The sequence below is a fragment of the Ambystoma mexicanum genome, chromosome 9, assembly GCF_040938575.1.
Source record: "Ambystoma mexicanum isolate Mex_15411 chromosome 9, UKY_AmexF1_1, whole genome shotgun sequence".
NCBI classification, from domain to species: domain Eukaryota; kingdom Metazoa; phylum Chordata; class Amphibia; order Caudata; family Ambystomatidae; genus Ambystoma; species Ambystoma mexicanum.
In genome coordinates, this window is record NC_090931.1 from 584,965,598 (window position 1) to 584,984,623 (window position 19,026).

Below are 19,026 nucleotides of genomic sequence, written 5' to 3' on the forward strand. Positions count from 1 at the left end.
GATTAGAAGGTTTGTGTGCAGATCTCAACCTGAGGTGGGCAGAGGGTGTGGGTGTCCTCTGCCTTCCCTTTGTTGTGTTTGTTGAAGGAAGGGAGGTGTGTGGTGTCTTGTCCTTCCTGGTTGTCTGAGCTGTGATGTCACTGTAAGAATGTTGTGTGAGTGCAGAGAATGTTTGCATGTAAAAGAGATTCTGTACCCAGGCAGTTAGAGCTGAGAGCCTGGGTAGTAGGAGACAGTGGGCTCCTGTCCTGTACCCCATTACCCTGATGTACACCTGTACTGTTCCTGTCCTCTTATAACCTTCACCTAATAAAGGAACTTCTTTAGAACCTACCTGCTGACTCCTGAGTGTCATTACATAACAGATATGTGTACTTGAAAAAGTCACTGCCAATTTTGGTGCTACGTTTTGAGTATTTTGTGTGCCCTTCTCGAAGCAAACAGTACAGGGGTGCCGTCTTCGGTTGAAAGACTTACACCCCTTCACCAAAAGTCTCAGCCGAGTGACCATTCTGCATTCAACAGTGAGGCATGCAAGCATCTATGCTGCATGATACCCTGCATCAATACCTTCCCAAATGCAAAAATGTATCTGACATCACTGCAGAAATGCGAAGAGTATGACTAGTCCAAGAAAACAGAAAAGTATGTTCTCCATGAAACCCATTACGCTGGTGGTTCAGGAGTTAGACTGTGATGAAAGGAGTTCCCTTCCAAGCAACCCTACCCACACAGTAATTGGTGACTGATGCTGCTCTTCAAGGCTGGCGTTCGAGTGTAGGCCAACTCTCATATCATTATGCTGAAACGAAGCACCATGCACAGACGTTTGAAGGCATTTCTCCCTTTATCACCATTCCACCGATTCTCTGCTGATGTAGACAGCATCATCAAAATGTATTCTCTGAACAAACAGGGAACATTACCATGGGAGTCGCAGACAATATAACATTGGCTGCTACAACAAAACTGCCATAGCAGTAATATAACAATTATCCACATTCCGGGTATTAGATACATTTGATTTAGTGTTCTGAGCAGGTCATTGCTGAAAGACGATGATGAGTCGTTGTTAAGGGATAAGGTTCATACAGTGTCAGATCTCCTGCTCAGCCTTTGCTCAGTTCACAACACCGACATCACCAGACCTAAGGTCTCCCATGTTGTATTATACGATCCTGGCAAGTTTCTGGTTTGCTCATCCGATTGTTTCCAGCTGTTTTGTTGGCTCCTAACCTTGTTTGCATCATGGATTGGTTTTTGGAGTTCTCCCTTGATATGGCAAACTGAAATCTCTTGGCTCCTAACTTTGTTTTGAACTGTGGAATGGATTTTCGAATTCCGATTGATTCATTTATTTATTTTATTTATTTCACCATTTATATAGCGCACCAAACCCAGAGGTATCTAGGCGCCTTTTGCTTACGAATATGGTTACAGTGCTTTAAAAGTGCAGAAAAGTCCAGTTACAACCGTTGGAAAGTCTAGCCTCATGTTGCAAGCCGGCTACATCAGGCATGCAGTTACACGTCGTTTTTATAAGCTTATGTCCAAGTACATAAATTGGAAAGCCAATCATCAAGTTACAAAGGTAGCTTCATCAATACAAGCAGATGGGCACAATATGGTAAAGTCCGGATGCATGAATTGGAAAGCCTACTCTCCGGTTACAAGGTGGATACATCAGTCATGCAGTTACAAGTTGTCATAATAAGGTTATGTCCAAGTACATAAATTGGAAAGCCAAGCCTCAAGTTGCAAAGGCGGCTACATCAATACAAGCACATGGTCACAATACGAATGTTTCTACTGGATCTGTACACTTTGTATTCTAGACTGCATTGCGGAAAGCTCTACAGACAGTTGCTGCACACCTACCTTGTTGACTCCTGCTTACCAAATTCCCTGTCTAATATTTTGTCCATGGTTTCCTGTTGTTCCAAGCAATAGGTACTCAATGAGTGCCCTTCACATTCAGTTACTGGGAATAGAAGGGTAGAGAGTTTGATTTCCTTTTCATAATAACCCTTATCTTTTCTTTGCAGCCTGTGTGAGGTCCTGGTCGGTATTCCTCCCAATGTTTCATTCAATCAGACGACCTTTAGAAATGCTGCACACCTTAGGGTGCCTCATAAGGAGAAATATCTACCACCTGCCTGAATTGTTTTTCTGGACGGTGTGTGAAACACAGATGTTCTGCTGTTGAGGAACCCCATAGATAAAACGTAGAATGGTAAGGCTTTGTCTCCAGACTCTTGGAGGCAGGTTCCAATGGGACATTTCTGTGTGCTTTTCCATAGAATCCACTCCTCTCTGAATTGATAATCAAACGGAAAAAGTCCAAAACAGTGATGATTAAATCATCTTTCTGTTCCAATGGCAGTACCCTAACCTTCAGTTCTCATCACAATTACCACATTTGAGGGTTTTGTGAAGGAATCGCATAAGCCCCTTTGGGACACTTATCATGCTCCTGGCATTTGCTCAACGGTGGCGCTGGCCCTGGTGCGTGGGGTGCTGCAGATGTGGGCCACCCTGACCCGTGCCAATCAGAGAATACTTAACATTACAGACTCCTCTTTGACAAAAATGTTTGTACACCCAATTCTGCTGGAAAAGGAAGATGACACAGTATTATAGTGAAAGTTACACCTCATTTTGTCACTGAAAAACAAACTAAATCTCAACTGTCACTCGCCTACATGATACTGGTTCAGCCCACCTGCTTTAAAATGATTGTTTTATTCTTCTCTGTAGACATCTACCTATGTATCAGTTTCTTTGTTCAAATCTTTTTTCTATGGGCTGTAAACAGTTTTATGTCTGTATAAAAGTAGAAACGGGGTGGTTTAGAAAGGTTTTTTTTTTAAAGGAAAACAAATATAGGAAATATTTGTAAAATTTGTAATTGCCTTTGAAATTACCTAAAATATATATTTTAATGTTAAGTGTTCCAAAATCCCACGTTGAGGCTATTCAGTGTTTATGAATTTAATTTAAATATCAATTATGAATAACTAGGATTAGAGGTGGGTAACATTATTTTTCTATTTTTGCAAATCCCACATTTAAGATGCAGTTTTCCTTGATAGGTTAAAGGAAAGTTGGATCCTGCTGACAGATTCATCAGGTCCTACCAGACAACTGTAAATAACTGTTTCTTGTACTTTGTATTTTCGTGCCTTACAGTTTAAAATGAAACCTTGTGCAATAGAAAATAAACAATGAATCAGAACAGTATTTGCAAAAGTAAAATCTCATACTATCATACTATACAAAAACACACAATCTACTGATATGGTAAAAATTACATCATATAAAAACAGAAATAACGTGTTGACTGTCAGGGTGGTTCTTTTTATAGTTTACAATTCTCCCACTCAAAATAGTTTTCCATTTTCAGGTTTTACTATTAACTCTCTGAACAAATTCTGCTTAAATGTCTATGAGTGCAAATGTCAGTTAGATTAGATGCCAGCCACATATATTAGTCTTGCCTGCATGTACAGTAGGAAAATGCTTTTTTGCACTCTTCTTTTTCAGTACTCCTGGCTTCCCTTATAAGTCAGATAAGAACCATGGTGCCTGATGTCTCTATCTTTTAAACAAAGATGGGGATGACTCTTTTTGAAATTTTACAATGTTCAATTTTCATGATATCAGTACATACTGTAGTCATAAAACGAACGTTCACTTGTCTAAAACCTAGAATACCCATTCATATAATTTTCTGAAAGAAGGTAATCTGTCTGCTACACCCGCATTGTAATCTTTCCAAATACCCCTATGCAAAAGTTGAAAAGCACCAATGAGAGTTCCTGGATGCTTTGCATAACATCAATGAACATTTTAGGAACACCTAAATGAACAAAGAACTTTATAGTTGACAAATGTACTTGTGATAAAATAATTGTTTACTTGAATCACAAAGTGCATATTGCACACTGGTCTTGATGCATATGACATTTTTACACTCCCTCTAGCATTCAAGTGTTAAAAACTATGAACCATATATACTCATTCGGTTAGCCTCAGGATCTGTATGCAAGGGTGAAAAGGGTGAGTTATCTGTCACTCCAGTAGGATCTGAGGACTGCCTTACTTCTCATTTTTGGAGTTCCAGTGTCATCTTGCTAAATTTGGGAACCTCGCAAAGTTTTTCAAGATGAGGGGCTGGGTCGCAATTTAAGAATACCTGTGCATGCGGGGATATGTGCATGCAGTCTCCAATGCACATACATTTTTAGAAAATTGTATGCATATGATAGTGCTTTGTCAAACTAAAGACCCTTAAAATAGAACCAAAAAGCTTCTGTTGCTATGCTGTGGTCTTGCTGAACCATTCTCTTCAGGCTTTTTCAGAAATTAGACATATATAAAGATGGCACCAGTACCTGATTTGTCTTATATAAGGTTAGGAATCTGCCTCTTGTAGTGAAAGAATTTTTGAAACCTGGAGCAAGTAAATTGGATTGCAGGGCGTAAACCACAACCTAATCCAATATAGTAGGGATTTCAGTATTACAGTCTGAGTTAAACTTGCTTTTTTATATTGTATCAGGATTCTCAAACCAACAAAATGCTTTGCATGTATTCTGCCCACTTGTGTCTTTTTAGAAGTCACATTGAACAACTGCTGTATGATGGCAATGGTAATCAATAGTATAACAGACCTTGTATGGTTTAAGATATTGATTGATTGATTGAGTGATTGATATTTTATTTCTATCGCGCTCCTACACAAGTGTTTCAAAGAATGAAAAATATGGTAAAAATAATCACACACATGCATTTGTTACCTTTAAGAATACTGCTGTTTAAGTGTCGAAATGTAAATGGACTTCTTCTCTTTGCAAATGTAAATAGCAAGACAGAAACCGAGAATATACCTTATGAAGTGTCGCGAGCCCAGGAAATCAACAGTTTATTTGGTCCAAAAGGAAGTAATGAAGCCTATGACCTTATTTTTGACCTTCACAACACAACATCAAATATGGGCAGCACTCTTGTCCTGGAAGATTCTAAAGATGACTTTACAATTCAAATGTTCCATTATATCAAGGTAACACATATAATTATATATTGTACAATTAAAGGTGTACTGTTCATTCTTTGGTTTCTATCATTTTAGGCTTGCATTTTTTGCCAGTTATGTCTTCATTAACGTGTTGACAAAAACAGGAGAGTTGCTGAATCTATTCCAAAAATATTCAGCAGCCTCCCGCACACTTACAGGTGAAGGTTTATGTAATTTCTAATATTGGTTTTTCTTGACTAATACAAGCTGGAAGATTAAGAAATTATATGGTCTGTAGTTATGTAACATATACTGATTCATTTAAAATGTTTGCAGGATCTGCCACAGCTGCCAACCCTGTAGAGCCTGTTTGTTCCCCTATGCATTGCTGTGCATAGAGACATTACTCTCTGCCTAGTTTTATGATAGATGTCCAATGATGCCTATTATCCTTTGGAAATTCTCTGCATTTTAGCATTTTCATGCTACCACTTTTACATGTAAACAATTTTCAAATTTAACATAATTTCTTCATCCTGGGGCCTTTATCATAAATCACATCTGTTAGGACAATTCCCTACACCCAATTGGAGTGGCATCCTGGAACACATACTTAAAAGAATAAAATAATAATTAATAACCTCTGTGTCCTCTTTTTATTTTTCTAAAACATATGTAATAAAATTCACACAAAGGATCATTGCACCTACTCACGGCAAAGGGTGCACCATAGATTGGATAGCCAGTGCCAACTGCATAACCAATATCCAATCCAATATCCCCTCACCTTGGTCCGACCACAACTTTATCATATTCTCCACTACCATCACTACCCAGAATTTGAAACAACCCTCACCAACCATCTTGGCCCCATCTAGAAATTCCCAAAACATCAGCAGAGATAATATGTTACCATTACTCACTCCTATCCTCGACCTGACACACCTTGATACCGACCCTTCAATTCTGGTCAGCCAATACAACGAAGTCATGCTCGAAGCTATTGAAAAAATCGCTCCTCTAAAAAACAAAAAAGCCAAACCACCAGCACATAGTAACTCATGGTTCACCCCTGCACTCAAAACCCTGCATGCTGCAAAAAGATCAGCTGAAAACAAATGGCATAAATCGCCTACCCAAGCAAATACAAATCTATTCCAATCCTTAGCTAACAACTACAAAAATGAAATTATTAAAGCCAAAAGTGAAGTCTACAACCAAAGAATATCTAATGCTCAATCCAACACTAGAGAACTATTCACTATTCACCGCAAACTGGAATCGCCAGCACCATCCCCAGACCATACAATTAAAGACAAAATATGGTATACCAATATTCAAAATGCCCTTGCTGACAAGATTTCTTTACTACAATGAAAAATACAACAACAAAAAATCTAAAATCAAGTCTAACCTAACCCCTCCTACCATACACTCACCTTCGAACACAATTAAAGTATCTAAATTCACATTCTCCGCAATCTCTACCACAGATACAATCAACATCATCAAAAGCCTTCTAGATGGAAAAGTGACATCTGCCCCGCAACCCTGGTAAAAGTCAAACTTGCACCTTTTGTTACCAGCCTCATTAACAACTCATTCGCTGCCAATACAGTCCCAAACGATCTAAAAACAGCATGGGTCTTACCGTTGTCCAAAAAACCTACCCTTGACCCGAATATCCCAACCAATTTTTGCCCCATTACCACAGTTCCCTTCTTACTTAAAATACGTGGTTGTGCGCCTATCTGCAGATCCAAAAATATTTGGAAGACAATCATCTTCTAGGCCAAAGACAATCAGGTTTCAGGCCAGGCCACAGCACTGAAACTGCCTTACTCGACCTGAAAACGCAAATGGACCAATATAAAGACAAAGGAGTATAATGCATCCTCTTGCTGCTAGATCTCTCAGCAGCGTTCGTTTTGGTCTACCATGACATACTATGCCAGCACTTAGAGACTGCTGCCCAATTCTCTCCAGATTCTATCAAATGGATCAAATCATTTCTGTCTAACAGGACCATGAGGGTCTTCTCGGACACAGCAGCAGCCAATCCGGTCCCAGTCCCAGTGACCTGCAGTGTCCCGCAAGGCTTGTGTGTTTCACCTACACTCTATAACGCATTCACCAAGCTCTTGTTCGATAAACTTGACAATATGGCTATCTCGTATACAAATGCTGCGTATGATACCCAAATATTATTACCTATCACGGGGTGCTATGTTACAGACACAACCATATCTCTACCTTCAGAAGAAACATCCACTGGCTCCCTGTCCATGACAGAATCAAATTCAAAATTCTGACGATCACTCATAAATGCATTGCAAACAAGGCACCAAAATACCTCAGCGTCCTCATCTGCAAAGACAAGTCCAACAGACCAACCCGCTCTCCCTACACTAATGTGCTCATTACCCCTAGGTTCAGAAGGCAAAAAGCCAGAGGCTCTAGCTTCCCTACATTAGCTCCCAAATTGTGGAATGCTCTCCCCCATCAACTGAGAAACTATACCTCCTTCTGGGCTTTCAAAAAAAATCTAAAAACCCTTTTCTTTAGATCCAACCTTCTGCTCTAACCACCTAGCCGTTAGTCCAGCATGTAGCAGACCAAGGATCTGCAATCAACATGTAAATAATATGCAAAATTGTGTAAATCTTCTTGAAACTGATCTAAATATACTGTCAAAGTGTAATATGTAATGAAACATCTGTCTTCCAAGTTCTGCAAACTGCAACCATATCCTTAAGTATTTCACAGTGCCTAGCTGCCTCTGGGCTTTGTGCGCTTTATAAATGATTAAGTAAATAAATAATGTAAGCTCTGTAAGTCTTCTGAAAACAGGTATAGTACCTGTTTAAGGTTACCATGTTCATGCCCTTGCCTACATTTGTCTGAGTTTTGGGTCTCCTGTTTAAGAATTGTGCCAAATGTGGGGGAAGATGGGGAAGGAGGATGAACACTCCAAATGCCTGTTCTCGCTCTCAGATTCCCATGATGTTGTTGATTGCAGACACTGCACGGCTGTAACATAATGCATACACTGCAGGGCTGTAACATAATAGGCAATCTAGGAAAGGGAGGCATGGCTTCTTAACTCAAAATGATCAGCAACTCTTGACATGACGACTGTGGAAGAGATTCACGCTATACCCCTGAAAAATCTGCAAACAGAAAGTAGGGTTGTGAGACTTCCCCTGATTATCCTATAAGACTGAGAAATGTATTGGGCTTCTTATTACCTATATACAGTCTGGCTTGGGGGAAGAATGTGGCACCTATCTATATGGCCTCCTTAGTCCTCTCTACAGCATTCGATTTGGTTGATCGACATATATTGTGGGCTAAACTACATAGGTGGGGGCATTTCTATTGGGCTCTTACAAATTCTGATTTATCTCAATTCAGATAACTCTATACTGTTTAAGTCAAATCATGAGGTAGAACTGGCAAGAACAATTGATACTATATCTGACTTGAAGCAGGGGTGCCTTCTGGCCCTCTGCCCTCTGCCTTGTTAATTTATATGTTGATGATATAGGTGCTGTTTTAGAAAAAGTGTCCTTAGATATCCAAAGGTAGGAAATATTAAGTTATCATGTCTCGCACATGCCGATGGCTTTCTACTTATAGATTTGACACCAATTGGTCTGGATCACTTGTTAATGGCTTTTTTACGCAGTTTATGGGGGAGAATATATGAAAAATTAATCCAATTAAATCTAAAGTGGTGATGTTTTGCCAGAAAGATAAGAAATGTAGATCTAAAGGCTTTATTAAAAAGGTAAGGCTTGGAATCACAAATAATTTAGTGTATTTGGGCCTCCCGATCTCAGCAAATCCGAGTAAGAACCATCATAGAGAAATGTTAAAAAGAAAGCGAATATGTTGGCAGCACCGATGGTGAAAATTCACAATAAATATGGGAAATTCTCCCTTGAACCAGTATTAAATGTTTTCCCGGAGTATCTATTATAGGAGCTGGACTACTATGAATCCCTTTTATAGCTGAGAAGTCCATTTTGTCCCAAAATGTGTTCCACTCATGGCAATTAGACATGTGTCGGGCATGTAATTTTTTCAGAGTTGGGGTATGTGGAAAACACTGGCCTTGTTCCATAAAATACTGTGTTCTCCACATGGTACAATATGTTCAGAAATAGGATTAGCTTCCTTGGCATATACTGGTGCTTCGGTTAGAGATTTTATGGCTAGCTCTGTGAGATATCCTAAGGAGATAGACTTTTGAAGGGAGATTTTGATTTGTAATCCAATGACGGTCAAGAGGGATGTGATTTTAAGAGATTGAATACAAACCAGAGAGAAGCTAGAGGGATTTACCTTGTATGCCCATTTTACGTGCCTACATAATAGTTTGCACAGCTGAGCCATATATACTGAAATTCTGAGTGAGGTCTCATAGGAATGAATTCATGAGGTTCAGGCTAAATGTTTTGTTGACGAAAGAAATTGCCTGTATTTGTAGTGGCCTACTGTTATGCGTACAGGTTTTCGTAATGGCCTACGTACGTTTCATGTAACCAAAAGACACAGGAGAACCAACCAAACGTCAGGCAGAGGATGGCGGGGGAGATTACCTCAAAACCCGGCTTTCCGAGGCGGTTGGAGGTTTCCATGGAAGTTAGGCAATACGTTGCTAAGGAGACGCAACGTTCGTGCTGGGTCACAGCGGTGATCATGTGATCCTGGATATTTAAACCCGCCTCCCTTCTTGCTCAGTGCTTCTGATTAAGCATTTTTTGACCTTGTTCTTTGACTACCCGGTAACTTTGACCCCCTGATTTTGGACCCGACCTTGATTTTTGGATCTTCCTAGTCTCTTTAGGTAACTCTGTGCTTTTCTGGTATCCAACCTCTCCTTTCCGCCCGTGGATTCTGTTTTGCCTACTCCTTAGTCTTGTCTTGCCCTTGTGATTTCCGACCCGGCTTGCTTAAAGGATTTCTTGGATAACGTTGACTTCACGAAATTCTTATTCTTCTGTTCGTACATTCTTGTACTGATTAACAGCCTCAGCTGCACCGTGGAACAGCCTCCGCTGCGCCGCGGGACAGCCTCCGCTGCACCGTGGGAAGGTATCCGCCGTCCAGCGACACAGCCTCCGCTGCACCGTGGGACAGACAACGTCCGCTGCAACGTGGGATATCATCCGCTGCGCCGCGAGACAGCCTCCGCTGCACCGTGGGACAGCATCTGCTGCATCGCGGGAGTTGTACTTCGTGCTCCACGATTTTGGAATCCCTCTGAATATTCCTACTATATACGGCCCGTACCCAGATCGTGGTAAATCTTCTTAGGATCAGTTCTTTCACTGATCAGCTACGTTGGTCTCGGAGGGAAATCCAAACATCTTTCAATTAATTGATCCATCTGTATGTGTGTTTGTACCATTCAGAGGGGTACATTGGTGGGAAGAATTCTTCTTCTACACTACGGGGTCAACCAGTGAAGAGGAATTCTGACATAATCAGAAGCCTTCTAAACATGGACCCCAACGAGACGCTAGCTAACCTCCTCCAATTAGTGGCAGATCTGAGAACAGATATGGCTAATGCTCATGCCACCACTCAACAACAAATTTGGAACTCCAAACAGCCATACAGCCAATGCCTCAAGCAGCACCGGCATTACCGGATGCCCCGGTCGTTGAACCCGCACAGGCGGCGGCCGGGCCATTGTATATTACGTCACAATTTCCTTTGGCTCCACCAGAGAGGTTCCATGGGGACCCAAAACATTTCAGGACATGTCTAAATCAATGTCGCTTGCACTTTTTATGCCGTCCAGGTTCTTTTCCTGATTCTGCAACCAAGGCAGCCTTCTTGTTGTCCCATCTTGGGGGTACTGCAGCTGCCTGGGCTAACCCTCTTTTGGAAGAGGGTAGTCCTTTATTGTTCGATTGTGACGCATTGATTGAAGCAATGGGCAAGGTGTTCGATACTCGATACAAAGCCCAAGTCATGGTGTTGGAAATATTAAGTTTGCAGCAAGGAGATATGACACTCTTGGCCTATTTAGCGAAGTTCAATCAATTAGCTGCTGAGATGGGTTGGCCTGATGATAAGAAGGCCTCATTGTTCTATAAAGGACTATCCAAAGCCTTAAAAGATACCCTTGCTATGGTCCCAGTAGTTCCAGCCTCATTTCCGGAATTACTGGAACTAGTTCTTCAGATAGACGCCCGTAAAGCTGCTAGGAAAGGAGAGAAACGTGGTGTGGTTCCTGACCTCCACATCAACCCTGTACCGTCCACTGTTGCACCAGAACCAATGCAGATCAGGGCAGCTACACGAGGTCCTCTTTCACAAGAAGAAAGAGAGCATCGTAAGAAAAACAATTTGTGTTTCTATTGTGGGTCTTCGGAACACCTATTGAAAGCATGCACCAAGAAACCCTCCAAAAAAGCAGGGAAACGCGAGAGCTCGGCAATAAGAGGAGTCCAATTGCCGAGCACTTATGTTTCCAAGGACTCCATATTAGTCCAACCTGTTAATATGGAGGTACATTTCAGGTTATCTCAAGACAGGAGTGTTCAAGCCACAGCAATCATAGATTCTGGAGCTACAGGAAACTATATTGATACCATGTACGCCAAGGATCTGGGCATTCCTATCATTGATAAAGTGAATCCTGTTATTGTGAACGCTCTCGATGGATCCACCCTGGTTTCTGGAATGGTGACCCAGCAGACAGAGGATTTGGCAATGGAGACTATAATGGGACATTCAGACAATATTTTCTTTGACCTTATAGCTGCACCACAGTTCAGGCTCATATTAGGAATTCCGTGGCTACGGTTACATAACCCTTCCATTGATTGGCACACAGGCAGTATTGAATTTATCTCAGAATATTGTGAGAACCGGTGTTGGAAGAACAAGGTCCCAGCTAATAGTCCTTGCCATCCTAAATTGGATATTGCTTCTACTATTGGAGCAGTTATAACCAGTGTTTTGCCTACAGAATATTCTGAATTTAAGGATGTTTTTGATGAAGGAGGTGGTTCGGTTTTGCCCCCGCACAGGCCTTACGACTGTCCTATTGATTTGATCCCTGGGGGAAAATTACCATTGGGTAGGATCTATTCCTTAACCCACAAGGAAGATCTAATTCTGAAGGAATACATTGATCAGTCTCTGAAATCAGGATTCATACGCCCCTCACGTTCACCTGCGGCTTCTCCCTTATTTTTTGTGCCCCAAAAAGAGGGGGATCTCCGTCCGTTTATTGACTATAGGGCACTCAATTCCATCACTGTTCGGAATCAATATCCCATTCCTCTCATCTCTGTGCTATTAGATCAACTGGGTTCATCTGTTATCTTTACCAAATTGGACCTACGTGGTGCTTACAATTTAGTAAGAATCTGTAGTGGAGATGAGTGGAAAACGGCCTTTGAGACCAGGTATGGGTTGTTTGAATACAGAGTCATGCCATTTGGGCTCTGTAATGCTCCCGCTACGTTTCAATATTTCATCAATGATGTTTTTCACGACATGATGGACCAGTTTCTAATACTTTATTTCGATGACATACTGATATATTCCACATCATATGAGTTACATGTGACACACGTTTCTCGCGTCTTACAAAGACTGCGTGAAAATAATTTGTTTGCTAAATTAGAGAAATGCATTTTCCATGCTTCAGAAGTGGAATTTCTGGGGTATGAGATAACTTGTAAAGGAATTCAAATGAGTCAGTCTAAGGTTAAGGTGGTTTTGGAGTGGCCCACACCCACCTCATTGAAAGCCCTGCAATCCTTTTTGGGGTTTGCAAACTTTTATAGGAGGTTTATTAGAGATTTTTCTACTTTGGTCGCTCCATTGACAGCTTTGACAAGCAGTAAAACAGTTTTTCTTTGAGACAGTGTTTGTGATCAAGCCTTCCAGAGTCTCAAATCTGCATTCACTAGCGCTCCTGTGCTCCAACACCTTGATCCTAATCTACCATTTGTGGTAGAAGCTGATGCTTCGGACATTGCTCTTGGTGCCATTTTGTCTCAAGAATGTCCAGAAACCAAAGGGTTGTATCCGGTGGCATTTCATTCAAGGAAATTGACTTCCTATGAACGAAACTATACTATCACTGAAAGAGAATTGTTAGCAGTACGGGACTCTTTCCTGACCTGGCGACATCCTTTATTGGGTACAGCATTCCCTGTTCAGGTTTTCACTGACCACAAGAATCTAGTAGCTCTACAGTCTGTTAAGTGTTCTACTGCCCGGCATGCTCGGTGGCATGAGTTCTTTTCGATGTTTAATTTCACCATTACGTCCCGGCCCGGTTCATTACACATGAAGGCCGATGCCCTCTCACGCATCCATGGTGAGTCGTCTCCTCCAAGTGCAGACGGTCGTCCTCTATTGCCACATCAAGTGATCTGTGCTTGTACTTTACAACCTACCTTGCGTGACGAATTACAGGAATGGGTGAAAGAAAATCCTGCGGAAGCGGCCAGACTTAATATTGAAGTCATACATGGTTTGCCTCAGATCAAGGGATTGCTATTCCTTCCAGATGATGATACTCGGAAGAAGGCCATCAAGTGGTGCCATGATTCAATGTTAGCAGCACATCCAGGTACTAAGAAGACCATAGATCTCCTACAGCGGTGGTGCTGGTGGCCTTCTATGGCTAAGGATGTTGCCGAAAACAATTGCATGTTGTTATGTATCTGCACAATGTAAAAGCTGTCATTCCAAACCTGTAGGCTTGCTTCAGTCTATGCCTGTCCCTGACTATCCGTGGTACATGATTTCCATGGACTTTGTGGTGGATTTGTCTCTGGTTTCTGGTTTTAACACCATTTGGGTGATCATTGATTATTTTACCAAACTGGCGTTGTTCGTACCTTGGCAAGGTCTCCCTACTGCCCCAACATTGGAGGATTTATTTCTGAAAAATGTTTTTCGTTTTTTTGGTCCCCCTTGTGTTATCATTACGGATAGGGGCTCACAGTTTACTTCTCGTTTCTGGAAATCCCTTACCGCTTCTTTTGGAATTGATGAGAGATATTCCAGCTCGTACCATCCTCAAACAGACGGACAGACCAAACGTCTCAATTTAACTATGGGACAATATCTTAGGTGTCTTACTCATCAGTATCAGGACACCTGGCTTTCATTGCTTTCTATGGCAGAATTTGCTTATAATAATTCCCTCCATTCATCTACGCGCTCCTCACCATTTTTTGCCTTGTATGGTAGGCATCCTAGGTCTATGCCTCTCTCTCCTGTTCTACCTGCACGTCACCCCGCGGCTTCCTCTTGCATTCAGCAACTTGTTTCGATACAGACGCAGGTTAAACTACACCTTGAAAATGCTCAGTCTAGTGCCAGACGCTACGCTGATGCCCATCGTTCTCCGGCCCCAACGTATGTAGTGGGGGGAAAGGTTTGGCTGTCCACGAAGAATTAACATATTCCTGGTAGAAGGCCGCTTCTCCCACGCTACATCGGTCCATTTGTTATCACGGCAGTAATAGATCCTGTCGTCGTACGACTGTTTCTTCCTGCCAAGTGGAGAGTACACCCTGTTTTCCATGTATCCCTCGTTAAAGCCTTTCATCCTGGTACTTCTCTCCCTTCACATCCTCCTCCTCTGTCTGTGAAAGGTGAAGACGAGTATGAAGTCCACAAGATTCTGGATACCAAAGTTTCCAGAGGTGTCAGGATGTATTATGTGGATTGGAAATGATATGGTCCGGAAGAGAGAACATGGGAACCTGTCAGTCATATACATGCTCCTCGATTAATATCTGAGTTTTGGGCCTCGAGGGGACGGGACCCGTCTTTAGGGGAGGGTACTGTTATGCATACAGGTTTTCGTAACGGCCTACGTATGTTTCATGTAACCAAAAGACACAGGAGAACCAACCAAACGTCAGGCAGTGGATGGCGGGGGAGATTACCTCAAAACCCGGCTTTCCAAGGCGGCTGGAGGTTGCCATGGAAGTTAGGCAATACGTTGCTAAGGAGACGCAACGTTCGTGCTGGGTCACGGCGGTGATCATGTGATCCTGGATATTTAAACCCGCCTCCCTGCTTGCTCAGTGCTTCTGATTAAGCATTTTGTGGCGCTACTCATTTCTTGACCTTGTTCTTTGACTACATGGTAACTTTGACCCCCTGATTTTGGACCCGACCTTGATTTTTGGATCTTCCTGGTCTCTTTAGGTAACTCTGTGCTTTTCTGGTATCCGACCTCTCCTTTCCACCCGTGGATTCTGTTTTGCCTACTCCATAGTCTTGTCTTGCCATTGTGATTTCCGACCTGGCTTGCTTAAAGGATTTCTTGGATAATGTTGACTTCACGTAACTCTTGTTCCTCTGTTCGTACATTCTTGTACTGATTAACAGCCTCAGCTGCACCGTGGGACAGCCTCTGCTGTGCCGCGGGACCGCCTCCGCTGCACCGTGGGAAGGCATTCGCCGTCCAGCGACACAGCCTCCGCTGCACCGTGGGAAAGCGTCCGCTGCAACGTGGGATATCATCCGCTGCGCCGCGAGGCAGCCTCCACTGCACCGTGGGACAGCATCTACTGCATCGCAGGAGTTGTACTTCATGCTCCACGATTTTGGAATCCCTCTGAATATTCCTACTATATACGGCCCGTACCCAGATCGTGGTAAATCTTCTTAGGATCAGTTCTTTCACTGATCAGCTACGTTGGTCTCGGAGGGAAATCCAAACATCTTTCAATTAATTGATCCCTCTGTATGTGTGTTTGTACCATTCAGAGGGGTACATTGGTGGGAAAAATTCTTCTTCTACACTACGGGGTCAACCAGTGAAGAGGAATTCTGACACCTACCAAGAGAATTGTATTTTTTCAGGTTCTGTTGCAATACAAGGGAGAGTGAATCTTTGAGACATGTGTTACTGTCCTGTCCAACCCTGAATCCATAGCTTATTTCATTTCTGGGAAAGTTTGTGTACAGCACTGTGCAGGTAGATACGAAGAATTTATGCAAGACTCTTTTGGGTGGTAGATATCTTGTTTTGTCATTAGAAGTTTTACATTTTCTTAAGGATTTAGATTTGGATAAATCATTAAATCTATTCAGAATGTTTCAAAAAAGCTAGCAGGCGCTCCTCTCCAGAAAGAACATGGCATGATAACCTGTTCTGAGATGAGAGTTTGCAGCACACGCTTTTTGCTCACTGTACCTTTCACAGATGGGAAATATCCATTTGCATATCAGTCTTTGTCCCGCCCACATGGGCAGTCCAGCACCGAAATACTATGGCAATTCCTCTCTGAACAAGAGTACCACCAGCAACCCCATACACGTGTTTCAGCCTTGTTGGACCTCATCAGTGAGGTGAAGCTGTGACTGATGAGGCATTTCGGTGCTGGACTGCCCATGTGGGCGGGTCAAAGACTGATATGCAAATTGATATTTCCCATCTGTGAAAGGTACAGTGAGCAAAAAGCGTGTGCTGCAAACTCTCATCTCAGAACAGGTTATCATGCCATGTTCTCTCTGGAGAGGAGCGCCTGCTACCTTTTGTGAAATATGTACTAAGAATGTGTTTTATTCTGGTATTTAATAATGCATGTATTTTATTTGTATATAATAATGGATTATATATAATGTGTAATGTGTTGTTATTTAATATTGAGGTTTATTTAATGTGTTGAGATTTATTTTAAATGTGGAGTATTGTAAAGGCTTGTTTTAAAACAAAATAAATTACTGGTACGCTCTCCTGTCTTCCACTGTTAACCCACTTTGGCAACACCATTCGATGCTGAAGGCGGTCTCAGTGTTGAATGGTCTTTTGCTGTCGATTACTTTTTTGATGCTCAGTTGTTTGGTGTTGAGAACTCTTACATCACAAGAGAGTGTTTTGATGTCAAGTGATGTCTTGCCTTTGATGTCAAGTGATGTCTTGCCTTTGGCAGGGCATGTGTCTTTAGAGGAACCTACCACATTTCGGTACCACCTTCAGGTAGCAATGTACACAAGGTGCCATTTAAGAAAGGGAGCCATGTCAGACATATGTTTGCTCTAGTTCATCCTGCAGAGCCTTCTGACACCCAAATAACAATGACTGGTGATCTGGACAATGGTGATTCAACATGGGAAAATATACAACCAATTTCTCACCCCAGTGAGGATGTGAGGCCTTCGAGACAGTCATCTCTGTATAACATGGTCTCTTTTGAAGCTTTGAATGTGTGGGCTATGGCAGCATTAAGAATTCCTCTGGTAGCCGAAACTTACAATGCCTCCCCCATTTAGGAGACACTGTAAGGCCCTTTGTCTCGCACAGGGTCAGTACCTATAGTGTCTATTTTTGGAACAAACCATGTGCATGTTCCTGCCTCCGACTTCGGCAGAGATTTGCCCATCACATCAGGAAAAGAAATGTAAGGCTCAGCAAGAGGTTTCTTTTTTTAGGGCTTATTCACTAGAAGTGGCAGCCACTAAGGAAAGACCAGCTTTTCCTTCAAGCTCATTGTCCTCAGGGCCGCCAGAAAGAGATATCAAGTGGATGAATGGACTACCTAGGAAACAAGGTTTGCTCCACAATTGCTCTGGCTTATAGAGCCTCATAACATACACCTCTACTGATCAGCTGTGACTGCTCACTGTCGGACAAGTTTGACAAGCTTGTGCAATACATTTCATCTGATAAGAAACCAATTGATCTGGGTTTTTTAACAGAAGGGCAGTTGGATTCTAACCATATTATTCAAGTAGCTGAAAACTGTGGGACCTTTCTTCGAGAGGCATCTGCCATGTTATGTGCATGGGGTGTGTTTATTATCTGGCACCGATGGAGTTAAGATCGGAAATGCAGCAAAAGATCCAAGACTTAACATTCTCAGCAAATACTCTGTTTGGGACCCAAGCAGATGAGAAACTCCAGAGGATAAAGACATTGAAGGCTGTTGGATCAAAAATTATAATGACTCCATACAAGAAACAGTTCTACCATAAAAAAACATCCTGACAAGTAGATTCTTTCAATCAGGTCAACAGCAGATTAGCTTTCAAAAAAAGAGAAATACGTGAGGCAGCCATGGTAGAAAATGTTCTACAGCCACCACCTCCGAATGCAGACTACCTGCCTCTGATTCCAAACTATGATGTTGTAATTCCTCCCGACCATTTAACATGAAGGTCGGATGGAGGAGAACGGTATTGCTTTAAGCATGGAAGGGAAATCGTAGAGCATGCCTACGCCTTACAGATCCAAGAGATACCTCCCTGAAATCTTCCATGATATATACAACCTTTCGCCCAAGTCACTTAGCACTCTTGTATCAGGAATCTTAAACCTGCTTATGAAAAGGGAAGTTAAAAAGAAGTGTTACAACCATCTAAAGGGAGAAGTGTTCTCCTGATACTATGTGGTTCAAAGGAAGTCTTGGGCCGGAAGTCTTTGACCAATTCCAGGAAACAAAAATTCAGGATTTTAGCGCTGCTAATGGATCATTACAGCCATGAAAGATGGAGACCTGCTATGTATGATTGATCTATAAGCATTTTCTGAATCCAGTGCTGCCCTTGGACAGAAAATTCCTCAAGTTTCAGATTGGACGGCCAGATTACTAGTTCAGGAATCCTCCCTTTGACTTCCACCCAAAGTGCATGGAAGTATTGGCAGCACACATGAGAAAGCAAAGTGTGTTTGTATACCCAAGGCTGTATGACTGACCTTTAAAAGCATTAATCTGCAGTAATCTGCAGTGCCAATAAAGTAGCACAAAGTCGCACAATTCAGCTTCTGCAACACCTCACACTGGCCGTCAATTGGAAAAATCCTGTTCTTCAACTATGCCAGAAGGCTCTTTCCCTCAAAGCACTGATAAGCACATAAAAAGAAAAAGTGTTTCCTTTGGAGGAGATGTTTACTACTAAAGCCAGTTCGTGGGTATCTGGCGTCACTCAGTAGGTAGGAGCTAACACTTCAACTTTGTGCCTATTATGTACAAACCATTCTATTTAAATGTGTTCTAAATACTCAA

At 42.0% G+C, this 19,026-nt stretch overlaps 1 protein-coding gene across 1 annotated transcript in view; it reads left to right on the forward strand.

Moving 5' to 3' along the window:
* The window catches only part of ASPA (aspartoacylase), a 336,193-nt gene that overhangs the window by 109,092 nt on the left and 208,075 nt on the right, over nt 1–19,026 (forward strand). The window contains exon 2 of the mRNA XM_069615192.1: nt 4,867–5,062. Coding sequence (XP_069471293.1) covers nt 4,867–5,062 — 196 coding nt within the window. The remainder of the gene's footprint in view (nt 1–4,866; nt 5,063–19,026) is intronic.